General features: G+C 31.1%; 1 protein-coding gene across 2 annotated transcripts in view; it reads left to right on the forward strand.

Moving 5' to 3' along the window:
• Positions 1-18,299, forward strand: part of LOC142327683 (protein FAM91A1) — an 81,245-nt gene that overhangs the window by 19,515 nt on the left and 43,431 nt on the right. For both annotated transcript variants that reach the window (XM_075370921.1, XM_075370922.1), the window contains exons 4-7: positions 4,571-4,752; positions 7,570-7,670; positions 12,311-12,470; positions 16,583-16,725. In XM_075370921.1, the coding sequence (XP_075227036.1) occupies positions 4,571-4,752; positions 7,570-7,670; positions 12,311-12,470; positions 16,583-16,725 (586 nt within the window). The remainder of the gene's footprint in view (positions 1-4,570; positions 4,753-7,569; positions 7,671-12,310; positions 12,471-16,582; positions 16,726-18,299) is intronic.

Consider the following 18,299-nt stretch of genomic DNA (forward strand, 5'->3'; position numbering starts at 1 on the left):
TCAACTGATGCATTCACTTTTGTCACTACCTCCTATATACCTCTTTTTGACATAACCAGGGCTGGATTATCTGCAAATGTGATAGGCTCCACTTCCTCCAACCAATTAAAATTCAGCACTCCATCATACGCCAAATTCTAAGGTATGGATCCCAAAACAGAACCTTGTAGAACACCATGTTCCAGCTACCTCCTCACCCTCTGCACTTGCAAAACGTTGCCTCCTATAAAATATTCCTGCAGCAATCTTATCAAATAAAAACTAACTCTCCTCTTCTCTAATGCTTCTATGATCGTCTTCCAAGATACACTATTAAATATGTTCTTAACATATAAGAGTATCACCACAGGTAACATCTTTCTGTGCCTGGTTCCACTAATGGCTGTATTCACTATGTTTATTAATTTCTTTATCACATCAGTGGTGGGCCTCCCTTCCCTAAATCCAAACTGTTGATTCAAGAGTCCATCACTACACTCAATTTCCCTGTTCATTCTTCTACATAGCATTCTCTCCACAAGAATGTTGATAAGGCAAATTGGCCTGTAATCCAAGGAATCATCAGTCCTTCTTCCTCCTTTTTTTAGTAATACTAATCGAACACCCTTTCATTCTTTAATACATACTTCTAACAAAACAGTATTCATAAAATCCAGTAACATCAGCAGCGCAACTTCAGTAACCAACCTGACCACTCCATTGGTAAGCCATCTGTTCCTGAGCTTTTTCCCCAGCTTCAGTCTTGCCATTGTGTATAGCACCTCCTCCATTGTAAACCTGGATACATTGTCCGCAACTACTTCTCTCCAACTAACAACATTATCATACGGAAAGAGAACCTCAAGAGTTTATAAAATTTACTGTAGTATAACTGTTACACGGACGAAATGATTCCGGAACCGATTTAAACTTTCTCCATACTTAAAATCTCAATTAAAAAAAATCGGTTTGCGCCTCCACGTTGGTTCGTCTGGATAACCAGTTAGAAACTTGGAGATTTCTACTGGTGAACTAAATCGGAATCACCTCTCTGGATCACATCCAGAGTTGTAACTCGGGAATTTATTCCCACCCAAGGCTGACTTGCCTTTGAAAGTCAAATATGGAAGGTCTTTTAAGAAAAAATCCACCGTCTGGTAAATACCAGAGAAGGCTGCACTCGGATCCGGTGGGCAGCTGCTTAAAAGATAACAATGAATCGGAGCGTTTGGAAACACCCAAAAACAACACAACTTCAAAATTGAGGATAAGACACAAGCAAATAAACTACATTGCCACTCACAACATTAATTCTCTAACTCAACCCGGCAAACTAAAAACTCTAACAGACATAATGGACAAACAAAATATCCTAATCGCAGGACTTCAAGAAATGAGAAACACCGATCGAGAGCCGTTTGAATCTCAGGGTTACAGAATTTACAAAGGAATCCCCGGGAAACGTGTGATGAAGAATTGCCCACAGTTCGGAACAGGATTTGCAATCAATCTTAAAATAATTGACTCAGTCGTAGAATTTAAGTCTTACTCCCCCAGGATTTCAACCTTAACCCTAAAATCAGCCAATAAATTCTACACCATAATAAATGTCCATGCTCCCACCAATGACAAAAACAGTCTTAAAAAAGATAGAGAAGAGATGGACAAATTCTGGGAACTTCTTGACCAAACTGCAAACAACATAAATAAGACCCACACGAAGATTTTAATAGGAAACTTTAATGCCCAACTTGGTAAAGAACGAAGATATCGTGATATTATCGGAAAATGGCCTGCCCATTTTAAACTAACAAGAACGGCCAAAGACTTGTCGAATTTTGCAGAAACCATAATATGATCTCAAAATCCACCTATTTTATGAGAAAACCAAACAAATTGAAGACTTGGAAACACCCAGATTGGAAAAAAGGAGAATGGCAACTGGATCATGTTTGCATGGACCGGAATTATCACAAGGAGATTTATAATGTAAAAGTCTTGAGAGGAACAGATACTAGATCGGACCATTACTTAATTAAAGTTAAAATAAAATTCACCCCGCATAAAAAGAAAAAATCCCAACCTAAAAACAAAAGAGCTTATGATCCACATAAATTAATAATTTTTGGTCAGGCTCTTCAAAGATATGAACCACCCACCCTTATGCTGAGAGGAAAAAAAGGAAATATGGCCCACACCAATAAAGAAAATGCTGAAATTTTGGCAGAAACCTTCAATAGACTTCTCAACTGTGACGACCCCCCAGAGCTTTTTGAGATTGACACTGAAACTCCAGTTAAAACTTCACCAGTAAATATCAACCCGCCAACAATTCAAGAAGTTCTCGCAGCCTTAAATGAAATAAAAAACTACAAAGCAAGCGGATTAGACCAGCTTTTCGCAGAACTCTGGAAACACTCCTCAGTTTATTCAGTCAAAACTTCCCTACATCTATGCCTCGTGAAAATATGGAACGAAGAAAAACTTCCAGAACACTGGACCACAGCCCTCATCCATCCATTACATAAAAAAGGGGATAAAACTAATCCTGAAAACTACAGAGGCATATCTCTCCTGGATTGCACATACAAAATCCTGTCGAGAATCATATACAACCGATGCAAAGACCAACTTGAACTGGAACTTGGGGAATACCAAGGGGGATTTAGGCCATGGAGAGGTTGCCCGGAGCAAATAATATCCCTAAAACTTATGATGGACTTATATAAAAGACGGAAAAAACAACTAATAATCACCTTCGTCGACTTTAAAAGGGCCTATGATTGTATACACCGACCATCCATGCTGAATATTCTGAGAAACCTGGGCCTTCACCCTAAACTCGTAAACATGATAAAATTAACTTTAACCAATACCCAGTCCAGAGTGAAATTCAGAGGTGAACTCTCTCAACCCTTCTACATAAAAACTGGATTGAGGCAAGGAGACGGCCTCTCACCACTCCTTTTTAACTGCGCCCTTGAATTTGTCATGAGAAAATGGTATGAAATAAATCCCAAAAATATAAAAATGGGTACTAAGAAAAACTCCATCACACTAAATTGCCTAGGATTTGCAGATGACCTCGCTCTTTTAGCAAATAATATTCAAGAAGCCAAAACACAAATCATGAGCCTTCAAAACCTAGCACAAAAGATAGGGCTTCATATCTCTTTCGAAAAAACTGAACTAATGGCCATAGATCCTCTGGTAATAGAGCACATTACGGTAAACAATCAGAAAATGAAAATAGTAAAACAATTTAAATATCTAGGGGAAATAATAACTTATAATTTAAATGAAAAAGTGACATGGCAAAACAGGTCAAATAAAATGATTAAATCCCAAAAATTAACTTGGTCAACATATAACAAAAAATGCCTTTCTGCTAAAACAAAACTTAAACATTATAAAACTGTAGTACAGCCAGAAGTCACCTACGGAAGCGAGACCCTTTTCAAAATCACTCAGAAAAACCGAATTGAAAAAATTCTGAAAATAGAGAGGAGAATTGTCAGAACGTGTATCAATAAAAAACACCAAAAAGAAGGCCAATGGTGGATTGTGCCAAATGAGGTGGTGTATCGAGAAATAGAGCCTGTTACTGATACTATGCGGAAAAAAAGAATCTCTTTCTTCGGTCATCTCATAAGGACACCGCAAACAAGACTGTCAAGAAATATCATTGAAAAGCTCTGGTTCCAAAAGCTAGAAGTAGGATGGATCAAAGAAATTAGAGAAGATATGAAAGAATTGGGAATTTCCCTGACTGACCTACAGAATAAAACTGGAAAAATTACAAAGCTAAAAGATAAAAGCATTAGATTTAAACAAAAGACAGACAAACGACAAAATACAACGAAGAGGGTGTTTACGGATGAAGAAAAGAAAGCAAGATATGAACGGATGAAGAAATACTGGGCAGCTCGAAAGAGTAAAATAGCACGCTTTTCTCAGAAAAGATCCAACTAAAATTGACTTAAGTGGTCCCATGTTGGCCGTAAAAGCATAATAATAATATAATAACTGTTACACATCCAGAATTCTTTCAAATAAATCTGATACATCAGTAATCATTGTGTTAATACTACAACTTAAATCTTGTAAAATTTATTTTCCTTAACCTGGATATACCTGAATATTGAAATACAGATAGAATACGTGTAACTGAAGCAGCCTTTAGTCAGTAATTAAAAGAAAACAACAAATTTAAATATTATTGCATGTAGATTCTTTGCTTTTGTTGATATTTTTAGTGAATAATGACCACAGCAGTATAAACTACATAAAAGTAAAACAATTGTTGAAATTATAAAAAGCTGTGGAAGATCACTGAATATTTCTAATTGATTTGAATAATGAAGAACTTATTAGACCTTTTTATCGTGTGAAAGATAATATCACTCATAATTCCATCTTTACAATATCCATACTGTCAATGAAACATTGTATTTCCCTACCGTTAAAACATTCAAATAGTGAAGACTGTTTACTAAAGCACCACTAAAGAGTGATGTGTGATTGATGTGTATTTAAAAATGAAATGATTTACTTTTTAAATATACAGAATTGTCTTTTTCTTATTTTACAGGTTTACGATTGTTGGGTATTGGTCGTAATGAATATATTGAGTTGATGAATCAATGTAGATCAAGTCAGAAATTATTTAGACGCAGAAATTTTAAAGATCTTTTGCCAGCTAAACCTGTAAACATTAATATTGATCCATGGTGGATTATAGATGTGGGTTGTATAACTGAAGCTGATATGAAGGTAATTTGTATATTTATCTTTTTGTATTTGATGTTTTTTTATGTTACATAGCTTGTCTGAAATCCATGTATTCTGTAGCATTGATTTGATTCTTTATCAGTTAAATGTTGTCAGTTATTACATAAATAAAGCATATGAACCTCTACAGTTGTATAAGCAGCATAGTGAATTAGGTGACTTATTTCTTTTCTTTTGTTCTAAGTTTTCATGAAGTATTACATAAAGAAGTGAAAGTTTGTTTCTGTTGTATATTTTTAGAGATTAAAAAACAATTTTTGATTATTTAAAAGCACGTCTCTTTCTTAGTGGCTTAGGCTATTTAATAATTATGTCACTCATCTCTTCTCCAGGTTTTACTTCATTGACACCTCTTTCTGATAATATGCTTGTATTAAATAATTTATATATAAACAATTAAAGTCTATTTTTTGGTTTTACTTTACCGTCGTTAGCTGCCTGACATACAGATGTGTCAGCCTGTGGCCATTTTTCTATACCAGTTACTCAGTTGTCTTAATTTTTCTTAATGTGCTTCAGTTTTTCTGGATGTATTTTTTGATTAACATGTTCTACTGTACTATATTAAATTTTCACTTTTTCTTGAAGTTCATACATCATTTTTATGTATTTATTTAGCAGTATCTGACCATTTACTATTTAGATAGTGGAAGTTTTTCCCTTAATCATTACATGCTGATAACAGTTTAGCTTTCAAAAGTTTTGGTTTTAGGGGACATCCTACTCCAACTCCTACATTATTAATTTCCAGTCTAATCTGAGCATAAGCCTGTTTGATGGTACGTGAATGTATTTGCGTCATTTTTTCTTATAAGTTCTTATAACTAGGTTTTTTGAATTACATTTTATTATTATAGCTTTTGTCAATATTTTATTGAAGCTTTTCATAGTCTGAAACAGTTTGGTATTCAGTTACTCATATTTCCCAGGCAGTGATAATCCCTTGGTTGTTGGCGTTAAAAAACTATTGTTGTACATTGTTATTGTCATCTGATGACAATACAACAAATGTTTTGGTTTTGTACCTTTTAATTTTTTTATGCCTTTTTTTAAAAATAAACAATCAGAATGTCTTTGTGTATGTTCATTTAAACTGAACAACCACTGGACTGATCTGAATGAATTTACCAATGTATTTATTGTACTTTGAAGATGGTTTTAAACATAAATTTATTCAAATATCTACAATAGCGAGTAAATTGTAAAGCTTAAACAGAGGTGTGTTTTATTACATCATTTTTCATGCAGTAGTTTGAGTTATTGATAACATTCTGTAAGAAATAGTTATTTGGCTCTTAATAGTGAAATTTATAAAAAAAGATAGAATTTTATTTATTTTTAAATCAAAATCAGGTTAAGTGTTCTCATAGTGTCAGTAATTTAATTAAAAATTTTATTGTTCCATGATTTTCATCAGTAGAGCAAGTAGTTAACTTTTTTCCAAGCACTGTATACTGTACATATGATTAAAGGCACATTGATAAATAATTTTTAAAATTTATATTGTCTTTATATTCCATTTAAAATTAAAGCAAAAGAACTTTTATTTTAATGGCTTTATTTATTTCAGTTTGTGGTCATTATCATAATTTATGTCTAACTGGTAGTATGTGATTACCCATTTTTGGTTTGCTTGGCATTTCTCCCGCCACCACCCCAATCGGTCGCCCTAAAGCATACAACCAAATGTCTGTGCCAGAAACGGCTATTGAGCCTCAAACAGTTTAGCGACCAGTATCCTAAATAGCTCCTAGAGCTTACCTAACAGAGTGAGCGGACTAAGCGCGTTGCCTTATACCACCGGCTTATGTGTCCCAACTGCTCACTTGTCATATATTTGCTAAAATGGTTAGGCGCACCCCATCAACTACTAAAAATATATATGACATTCATAAATTAAAATTTATTTTGTTGGGACAGCAATTCGCTGCCACACCTAGGTCCCTGAATGCCAGCAAGTACCTGTCCACTATATTAAAGCACTTGGACCCATAATTGGCTGGTGGTCAGCCATATAAAAATAAAAGAGACTTAAATGTTGGTAAAAAGACCCGGATGAATTTTGGACAAGTATACACTTAAGACAGTATAAATAACAAATTTGGCTGATGATGCAGTAGGGGACTGCAAAAACATTACTATAAGGTAAAATAGAATTTTTTAAGTTTTGTTAAAAAAGGTGTTTTTGTTCATAGGTAATCCCATTATCAGATAAGAACCCCCACATTTTGTATAAAAAAATATTGTTTGTTAAAAATATTAATATTATTATATTAAAAATATACATAAAATTTGTATTTTTGTTATTTTAGTAATCATTAAGATATTTTGTCAGCCTTATAATTATTTTTGAGAAATCAGCTTTAATTTGCATAAATTGTGTCTACGATTATCATGGTAAAAAAAGTATGTTTAATTTTGCTGTTTTTTAAATTAATTTATGTTTAACATTTTTGAGGGATGATTAGTTCACTACTTTTCTTTAAAGCTTGTAAATTACTATGTAGCATGGACATTTTTAAGTGTGTGAAAAATATCAAGCCTGGCCAGGAACTTTTCAAATAAAAGGCAAGTTTTCCTGTTTCATGAAAGTGAATGTTAGAAGTGGTACTTCCTTTTTTATAGTATTAAAAAAACATGACTTCCTTGTTTTACAAGTTATGTAGAAAACCTACAATTATTTTGATGAAATAAAAGAAAAGAAAATTTTACTCAAAACATATATATAGATATATTTATGATTATAATAAAATATACAATTTTATTACATCTATTTATTGCATATAATTTTTTTATCAGCTTGTTTCAGCTGCTGAAAAGGAAATTATTGATAGAATTATTGATCATGGCCAACAAAAAGCTGGAGATTTGGACTGCAATGTTGTACAGAGCTTATATAAGTATGTTTCGTATGTAATAATTTATTATATATTTAAATCTATAAATCTGATCTTTTTGTGTAAATATAGGAATGTAATAATAATTAGTAGTGTAATAATTTGTCTGCTTTCTGGTTTTTTCTTTTATAACTATTATGTTTAAGGGTGGATATAGTCATGATGCACCTTAGCCTAGAAAGCTTTCTACGGGTGGAAATGTATATACCCACATCTTTATGAATTAATGAATTGTGAGAATTTTTAAGAATTTTCCCAACTACTAAAGTTGAGAAACACTAGAGTTAGCACTTTTATGGTTGAAAAAGATTGCTCAGATAGAAACTTGCAGTCTGGGACTTCTCCAAGTACATTTGTGTCCTATTAGATATTGAATTTTTGCATTCTTGTCTTAAGATTTTTTTTTTTTTTTTGCCACACTGCTAGCATTTGTGACAGTACCATCAATACACGATGCATTCAAATATGATTTCCTGTCTAATGCTGCCTGTGATTTTCACTTTCATTTTATCTCTTGGGAACCAAATATTTCCCTCAGCTATTTGTTCATCTGTGCTGTGATGAGTTTGATACTTTTCACATTTTTCAATTTCTTGGCTAACTCAATCAAAGTAGGATTGTTCTCCACAAAGAGCGTTTGTCTTTTTGATCAAAAAATTGATAATTCTTCAGATAAGAGCACTGTAGACTGATTGCCATCCTTCATATAAAAAGGATTGGTGTTAAAACTGCTTGATATTTAACCCTGCATGGATTCTCACAGTTCATGATCACCTGTATCAGTAAAATTCAAGGGACTAGCCATATTTGTTTGATACATTTACAAACAATCATACTCATCAATAAATTCTTATGTATATGATAAAATTACAAGGGCATGCAAATGCCTTTGTATGCAAATGTAAACAAGACTTTATTTTTCAAAAAGTTTTTATTTGGTGTAATCAAATAGCCATGCATACATAATTTTTCAATGTAATCTTCTTTGGAAATGCATTTTTCTCAGCAGATTTGGAGGTTTTTCATCTCGGCATTGTAAAATGAAGAGGGTTGTGTCAGGAGCCAATTGTGCAAAAAGGCCGCATCATCCCTCCTAGTGCTTCTTTAAGCAGCCCAAAGAGATGAAAATTGCAGGGTGATAGGTGAGGGCTATAGGGAGGATGGTCAAGTGGAGTTCATCTCATTTCCTCTAACTTTCTGCAAGTTAGAGCTGCAGTATGGGGCCAAGCGTTTCATGGAGGAGAATAACATCTCGAATCGGTTGGTCACGTCTTTTGGAACAATAAGCAACCTTTACTTCATTCAAAAACTCACAGTAATAAGCAACATTTATTGTGTGACAATCATGAAAGAGATCAATGTGCAAAACACCTCACCAATCGCAAAACAATTGCAAGCACCTTGTTAGCTGACAGCCAAGTCTTGGCTTTCACAGGGGCTGACTCCCCCTTCCTCCACCACTCCATGCTGGCTTGTTTGGATTCAGGTGTGCAATAATGGACCCAAGTTTAGTTACAGCTGACAATTCAATTCAAAAATCGATTCCCTTCTGAAAACCATGTTGAAAGCTCCTGACAGACTTGCAAACATCTCAGCTTGTGTTCTGCTGTCAAAAGGTGAGAGACCCACCTGGCACACACTTTACGGAACCGTAGGTCTTTTGTCATGATTGTGTTTGACAACTTTCATACTTATTCCATTCTGTGATCCAATTTCGGAAACTGTCAGATGTCGATTGCCCTCAATAAGGTCACAAATCATGCGAATATTCTCCGTAATGCTGCTCCAAGGACAGAGATCATGTTCCACATTTTCAACCTGTTTACATTCTTTCTTGAATTCCTTATGCCAGACAAATACACGAGCCCTTGACACCTGTTGCCCTGACATCGTCAGTGCTACTACCAGACACTGCCTGGTCTTCCCATTCCTGACATCCCCACCAATGCACTCTAGAAGCAGCCGCCTGCTCTCGTCAAACTTACACAGTCAGAATGAAAAATCTTGTTTATATTTGATCCACTCTTATATGATATAGTACCTTACCTATCACAATTTTTTTGCACTGTATTATATTTACTACATTTTTGTCTTACAGCTAAATGATGTTAAATTATTATGTGTGTAATTTATGTTAGTACGAACTAACAAAAATTTTTAACTGCTGATTACATGCAAAAAAAATTGATATATTTATCATGCATTGTCTCTATATAATTTTTTTTTGTAAACATTAATTAGACTTGGTAAGAAGCTGTATTTTGTTTCCTTTTTTTAATTTTAATTCATCTAAACTATTATTTTTTAGCATTAAAACTTTAAAACATTTTTTGTTTTCATTTATTTATTTTTATTTTAAAATCTGAATATCAAAACTAAAAAAAAATTAATTAAGAAATTAATTATGTATAGCTTGTCCAAGCCAAATTAGAATAGATCTGATGAACAGCATAGCTGTATATCTTGCTGCCTAACAAGCACGGGTTTATAATATGATTCGATTAAAGACAGTATGTTTACAGTACAACTATTGTTCATTCCAATCAATAAACAAATTCACATCTTATATTTATTAGTTACTTAATCCTAAGTTTATATATCATTAAATTAATAATTTATTTCTTTATTAGATACTGAAATATGTATGTTGTGAAATATTATGCAGACTAATTGGCTGTTACTGATTAGTGTTTAGACCAAAGTATATTTATTTATAGTTTTATAACTGTATATAATATTCAAGCCAAACAAGCCCAAGATTGATTTCTACTGTTTATGCTACACTCTGCCCTTTGTTCTGGGAGTGGTGAACAACCTTACACTAGCGTAGGCAATGAGTAATACATAATAAAAATTTTTTTGTTCAGGTTTGTGTAAATAATAACCAAATGTGTCATTCTAAACATTCAAATGAAATATTAAATCTCTATTTATTCAAATCATTCCTGATTCATTCAGAGACTAACTTGTTTTTTTAAATGATTCATTCTAATTTATACTGTATTTGCAGTTGCATATGATATATATATATTACAAACAATAATATCAATCACATGATTTTTGGCGGGCAGTTATATTAAGACTCAGGTTTCTCTTTAAAATTGAAATATCTTTAAATAGATTTTCACTTTTTTGTTGCTCTTTATAAATTCTCACTTTTTTGTTACTCTTATTTAATGAATTTTTCTAATGTGGTTGGTCAGTCTAGTACCAGTCATCAGAGACTCAACAAGTATTAAAATTTGTCCAGTTAATTTTGTGTGTCTAGAGAGTAAAGATATTGTCTGATTATAGTGTTCTTTGAGTTTCAGTTCTTGAAAGTAGTTGAAGTCTTAAGTGAAATTTTAAAAGTAATTTATTCACATTAAATTGGTAAATTTTTGTTGGCTCTATTGTTATGGTAATGAAGTGATTTTATTATTTTGCATATTATGTCCAATTTATGTGGAAGAGATATTCATCACCAAGGGAAAGAAATTATACACAACGTTTAATTACATGACTGGAGAAGCTGCAGTTGGAATGTTTGTTAGTGACCCCAAAAAATTTGTAGAACGTGTTGCATGTGCCACAGGGAGTCTCAAAAGAACAACAGTTTATCGAATTACTGGTGAAATAGCTTTGGAAAAAAATTCAGTCTCCTTGCTAAGGAATAAAACACAAAAAGGAAGTTACAGACCCGGACAGTTTTTATCGGAATGATGTATGACAAAGTGTTAAAATTTTACTTAACTGAGGGCTGCTTGCCTTCTCTAAGGAAACTTACCACAAAACTAAAAAGTTATGGGATATTTAATGGGCAAAAGAGTAGTCGACACTCTTGTTAAGCATAGACTTCAAATCTAAGAGAATCAGAAATACCAGGGCAATTCTTTTTGAAAAACATAATTAATATTCACTACAAACGGTTTGTTTATTTGAATAAAGTTGAAAAATATTGAGTTGAAGGAAGACCAATCACCTCGTCAATGAGACTTATATTTTAAGTTCTCATTGCTATCAGAAATGTTGGCAACCTTCAAATGCGTCTTGTTTCTATTAACATTTTGACTTTGAGATTTGTTACATTTATTGCTTGTGTTAACTGCTTGTTTATCTTTATCATATTCTTTCATTTTGGTTTTTATCCATTATGAGATTCCATTGTCAAATTATTAATTTGGATTCTTAATATTTAATTATCAATCTATTTATAATTTTTATTAGATTTTACCTCTGAACTTTTTTTTTCTTAATTGCTTACATATATTCATTTTGTACTTATTTTTGTTATTTTTAATTTATACTTTCAAATCAAATGTAATATTATTATTAAATAGTCCCTGGAATTAAATTGTAAATGATAATATTTTAAGAGCAGAAAACTTCTCTAACATTTTATTTTACTTATATATTTATAAAGTAATATCAGTTGGGCACCCTGTTACAGGTAGCAGTGTTTTGTTTTTTTTTTAATGATGAACATTGTAACAGTGTAAAATTCCAAGCCTGACAAGAATAGATCTTGGAATTGTAAAGTTAGATTTCTATTTAATTAGATTATGAGAAATTATGATTTTGGAATCACAGGTTTTGTTATTTTGTTATTAGAAAGTTTATTATTATTATTATTATATTATATCATATCTTTTACTTACTTTTAGGAAAGGGTTAATATACTTAGAAGTACCTGTTGAAGAAGGCGATCATATAATTGTTCCACCATTGGAGGGATTTGTTATGAATAGAGTTTTAGGTGATTATTTTGAAACCCTACTTTATAAAATATTTGTGTCTATTGATGAGCACACTTCAGTTGGTGAGGTAAGTTTTTTTTTTTTAATCACTTTCAGTTTTTAATGATATGGGACTGAACTCATTTATATTCTATCAATATAATAATTATTTTCTGAATAATAGTATTTATATTTCTTATTAATTATATATAACTATTTTATAGATTTTTGGCTTGATTACATTTTTTTCATACAACCCTATTTTAAGTTATATATTTATGGTTTTGAAATCCGATTCCTCATCCATTTCATATACAATGGTATATTCTGTAAAGTATATGTATGTGATTCCTTGTAAATTCTCTTTGGTAATGGTTTATGGCCCCTTCCAAGCAAAATTTTAGTGACAGGAGAGTCAGACAGTAGATACATATTAAAGCAGCAAAGGTGACACAGACACCCGTGTGTTATAAAACACAATTTTATTAGACCAAAAATTTATTATGTGAAAAAAACATTCTTATGTTTAAATAAAAACTTTGTAAAAATAATGAAATAAATTTTGGTTGGATTCAGCTCATCGCTAAATTCTACTAGATATTAATGAATTATAATGCACTTAAGAAAATTTTATTCAATCTGGAGGAACTTTCAGGAATTGTTCATAAATTTTAACAGTTTTATAGATACATACCAATTTTTTTTGTAATGACCTTTTTTTTTGAATGTACAAAAGCAGTTTAAAAAGAAAATTGTTAACTATTAATGCAAATAAAATTGATTCTTGTATTCTTCTTTCTCTTTGTATAGAATAGCAAAGTATAGAAAAGTGGCCATTATAGTTCCATTTATCGTAATTGTTAATTGGTTTATTAAGAAATTGACATTCCCAAAGCCTGTTCAAAAACCATATCTTTCTCCAATTAGAATCGGAAAAAAAATTAATTTTGAATATTGGTGTAAAATGGGAATTTCTTAATTCTAATTTTTACTATTGAAGTAAGTAGAAAAATATGAATTTTAGATTAATTTTATTGAAATTGGGTTTTTCTGTGTGTTGACAACAAAAAAAACGTTAAATCATGAAATAATGAATTATCTTTATTTATTTAGTATTGTAAATTGTGAGTTTAAAACTATTAATTATTATTGAGAATTTAATTTGACTCTGTATTTGGAAGTAAGTTTAATCTATTTTGAATAAATAAATATTTATATATTTATCAGATTGCATCTTAATAGCAAAATATATAATTATAAATCACTTTTATACTTACTATTTGTTGTTTAATTATGCTTGACATTTGGAGACACATTCATGGTGATCATTACTCCATCATATAATTAAAATATATAACAATAAAAAAGATTATTATTTATTTAGTATTAAATAATAAGAGAGTTGTACATCCACTCTTAGTCGTAATTAAAACTACTGTACTGAATATACTCTTTTGATATTAATGCTGCAATCTGTGCGTCAAATTAAGAATAATTTATTAGATCCATTTCAAAACATATTATTTTTAAATACACTTTAAATGGTCACATTAAGAAAAACATAAATAATTTTCAAATATTGATAATATGTCATGTAATTAAAATTACTCATACACTCAAAAAAACATGTACATAATAAAAAAAAATCAAACTAAGATATTATAAATGGACAATTAAGATTTGACATCAATTGACATTGAAAATCTGCTTAGAAATACATTTATAAAGTTTATTTAAAAACAGTATTTATTGAAATGGATGGTATTAAATTATTAATTCCTAATTTGATTGCAGCATTAATGATAGCTGAATAATCATTACATAAATTTTAATGGAAGGTTGGCACGGCTATCACTTATTGTGTTTAAAAAATAACTTAATTTATTATTATTTTTTAATGTTGTGTATTTTAATTATCATTTGGTTAAATAGTGATCAACAGGAAAGCACTTATGGTGTCAAGATTAATTTAGCAGCAAATAGTGTGATTAGTACTGATTTATACCTGAACTTGCTGGAAGCTTAGCTTATTATCTTCAAACCCATTAACATGAAATATGCAGGTGGCCTAAATTTGGGAAGCAAGCAGTCGGCCTATAGGACTGGGGTAGAAAGTGATTGCTATGCTGCTCTCAAGGCTTAACTGGCAGTGCATGATCTAGTAAATCCTTATGTTGCATCATTTATAATTATTGTGTTATTTTTTTACTGTATTCATGGTATACTTGATGCCCTTGAACATTTTACCTTCTTGGAAATTCTGAATTCTGAAAGAATTTGTACAAGCACTGCATACTACACTATTGAAATATGAATGGTGTTTAATGCCAAATCAGAATTATACAAATTAAACAACAGTTGTCTTAAAACTACATTGGGCAAACTGGATAAAAAAAAAACCACAACAAAGAATATTACGTACTATATCAAAGTCATACTTTGCAAATTATTTTATAGTACTTATTCATTCAGATGTTAACTTCATTTAAATTTTACACATAACACATAAAATTCACAAACCCCCTGATTCACTTGAAAATAAGAAATTTACAACACATTAATTTGAAAAAAATTTTCAAACTAGCTGAAAAGTACAACTCGGATTAAATGTGCTATTTTACCTTTTGAGAGACAGATTTTCTAACCATTAACATCAATATCATCTGCAACAACTCTAAGGAAGAAACTGCATTTTAATTTTGCAAAGATCATCAGGAAGCATAATTGTTATGCTTAAAGTATTTAGAAAGAGTGAGTTTTGTTAAATTTATTATTTTATATAAGTTTAAATCACCTTTTCTTACACTGACTTACTGGACTATAGGAAAAATTAATTTTTATTATTTATTGTTTGTTAAAAAAAACTTAAAATATAAGTTATGTTATTAATTAATTAATTCTGTAAATGCAAAAAATTGAACATGTGGTATTCTATAACTACTGTAAACAAGTATACTCTTTCCAATCTGTTATATTTAGTTGATTATTTTTACAAATTGTTCCTTATGTCATAGTTGCTGATAGTCACAGTGTGCTACTAGCAGGTATTAAGCAAGTACTAATCGAGTGACTTGTTATTTTAACTTTTTGAGTGCAGTATATAGACTTGCCAAAAAGTCAGAATGATTGTTATTCTAACCATTATTGTACAGCGCCTCAGGCAACAGATCTGGAGTCTTTACCACTCCAGATCAACAACTGTAAAAGTGCATGTTTGCACAGACATGACAGTGTGACTAATAAAAAGATCTAGAGTACACAAGAAACCGTAGAAGATGCTTAGTATATAGGAATGCAGCTATTTTGCTGCTTAAAGGTTGGTACTGATAATTCCGGTCATACTTCTGATTCCAGACGCCTTGCAAATCAAAATGGTTGTTTTTAAAATAGTTAACATGTAAAACTTCTGGCCTGGCTTGGCTGTTGACAGCACCAGTAGTGCACTAACCAAATGATTGTTTATGGATGAAAACTTTTAAATTTGATGCCAGCCTACCTCAGCCATTACTGCTGACTGACCCAGCAGCGATAAGTTTACTAAATTTTAAATATTAGTGATCCTGAAAAAAGGCCATTATTATTCAAGGTGCCTCTTGTAAACTCTGACACTTATTTTTACTAATAGTTGTTAAAAGATAATATGCTTCTATTTTATTTGTTAGGGGCTCATTCTTTCTACTTTAAACAGTATAATGTTTAATTATATGTTAGTTAGTAATCATTTATTATATATTTGCCTTTTTATTTTTAGTTATATTGAACTGTGATTATTTAAATTCTTAATTTTTTTAATTAAGTGTTATTTAATTTTATCAGTTTACATATCGGTTGTAAGTTTCATCCATCACTGTCAGCCTGTAGATGGTAATAGTTTTCTAAGATATCTTTCAGTTTCAGTTTAAGATATATTTCAATTTTATAAATTTTACTTGGTGTTAAATAACTTTAGTAATGATGGAATTTATAGTTTATTTTTATAAAGTTACTAGATGGAAATGCAATGAAATTACACCAAGAAAGAAAACTCAGCAGAGATGGAGTTACAGAAAATTTCAACAGGGCAATTAAAATGGCTAATTTTTGTTAGTTTGTAGCCATATAGCTAATTTTTGTTAGCCATACAAATGGCTAATTTGTATCTTAGTTTTAAGGTAAAAAAGTTATGATAAATATACTGAATCGACTTTTATTTGCTTTCAGCTTGCAAATGTTTTAATGACTGACATTCAAGCAGTACAAAATGCTGTATCATTATATTGTAGATTAGGTTTTGCTAAAAAGAAAATTTTAGATTTAGAAAGTCAAATTTGGCATCCGTCTTGGAGTCCAGCAAGAGCCAGAATGTAAGTTATAATTAAATTAGACTTTGTTCCTCAAGAAAATTAAGTACGTGTAAAAATGTATATATTATGAATACTTATAACAACTATTTAGAGTAGTATTTTAGTCCTTTGACCCATCTCACTATTGATTCCCAATCATTGCTGTAGTAAACAACTAAAAAGTAGTACAATTATTAATGCAATAATAATGCCTAATGTAAGAAAAATAAATTTAAAAAAATATAAGAACTGAAGAAAAAAGGGAGAAATAATTGCGTCTGATCATTTCTGTATGTGTTCATATAATGAAAATTTTCAGTATGATTTGACTTCCAGGTTTCAAAATGTAATCTTTGGCTGCAGTGTTTTATTCTACTTCAAAATTGAAGAAGTTGTACACAAATAACACTGTTAGTATTAGATTGATAATTAGAGACCGAATTATATGCAACATAAAATGCTTGAAATATGCATGAAGAATGCTTAAAATATGCATGAAAAGTGTAAAAATATGCAACTTTTAATTATAAAAAAATAGTAATTTTTAGTTTTTTTTATTTCAAAATCAGCATACATTAGTAATTAGTTGAATAACAGATTGATAATTAACAATTATTCAACATCTTGTTACTTTTGTAAATGTAAACAATCTGGTACTGTTCCAAATGTTCTGTAGTAAGATTGTGTCTTCGATCACTCAAAATATTTTTATAAGTGGAAAAGGATCATTCCAGATCCACTGAGGTAACTGGGCAGTATTTGAATTTGGGTGCCGTCCCATTAATAAAACTATCATTTTACACAAAAGTTCAAAGCCTGGGTTATTGTTCAAAATGTTTTCAAATTTTTCTTTAAGTTTACATGGGAATACCTCTGGCAGTGTGAAGTTCATTTGGCGGATTTTGTTCATTAACTGAATAAATTCAGTCAATGCCAAACCTTGAGTTTCAAGCGTTTTAATACTCACAGGTATGTGGAAAAAATGAGTGCTAATCCAGCTATGTTTTTTTTTATACAAGAATCGTTAAATGCTTCCTTGGACTGACAAACTGCCATAGCCTCTGCACTATCAAAGTCGTTTACTACACTTTTGATGGCCTCAAAATGTTTATTGTAAAACAGTACAGCTTCAATCTGTGTTCCCTATTGAGTTACCTCTGGTTCAGGAGGTAAAGACACATTTGGCAGTTTTTCTTTATAGGCCTTATTGCAAGCAGGTTCCTTAAAAAACACTTTATTTGTTGATGAAATCTGTTTATTTACATTCCTAAACATCGATCATACTTCTTGAGCGAATCAATTTACTCCGTAAACAAAGCATGTCAGATGAATCAAATTGGGATAAAATATTTGGGGGGGCTTTGGTTGCCTTGATTATATAGGGAGCAGCATCTGATAGAAATATAAACAAACACTCTTTTCATCTGCAGAAGATTCAGGAAATATTTTTTTAATACATTAATTCACAAATCTGGCGATCATAGAATTTGTCTTTTCAAGGTCTTTGTAGACCACCAGATAGGAAAAAGAGGGCTCTAGTTTTAATGCACCGACAATTAAATTTGCAATGTAATGGCCACAATTGTCAGTAGTTT

The sequence above is a fragment of the Lycorma delicatula genome, chromosome 7 (genome assembly GCF_047948215.1).
Source record: "Lycorma delicatula isolate Av1 chromosome 7, ASM4794821v1, whole genome shotgun sequence".
NCBI classification, from domain to species: Eukaryota; Metazoa; Arthropoda; class Insecta; order Hemiptera; family Fulgoridae; genus Lycorma; species Lycorma delicatula.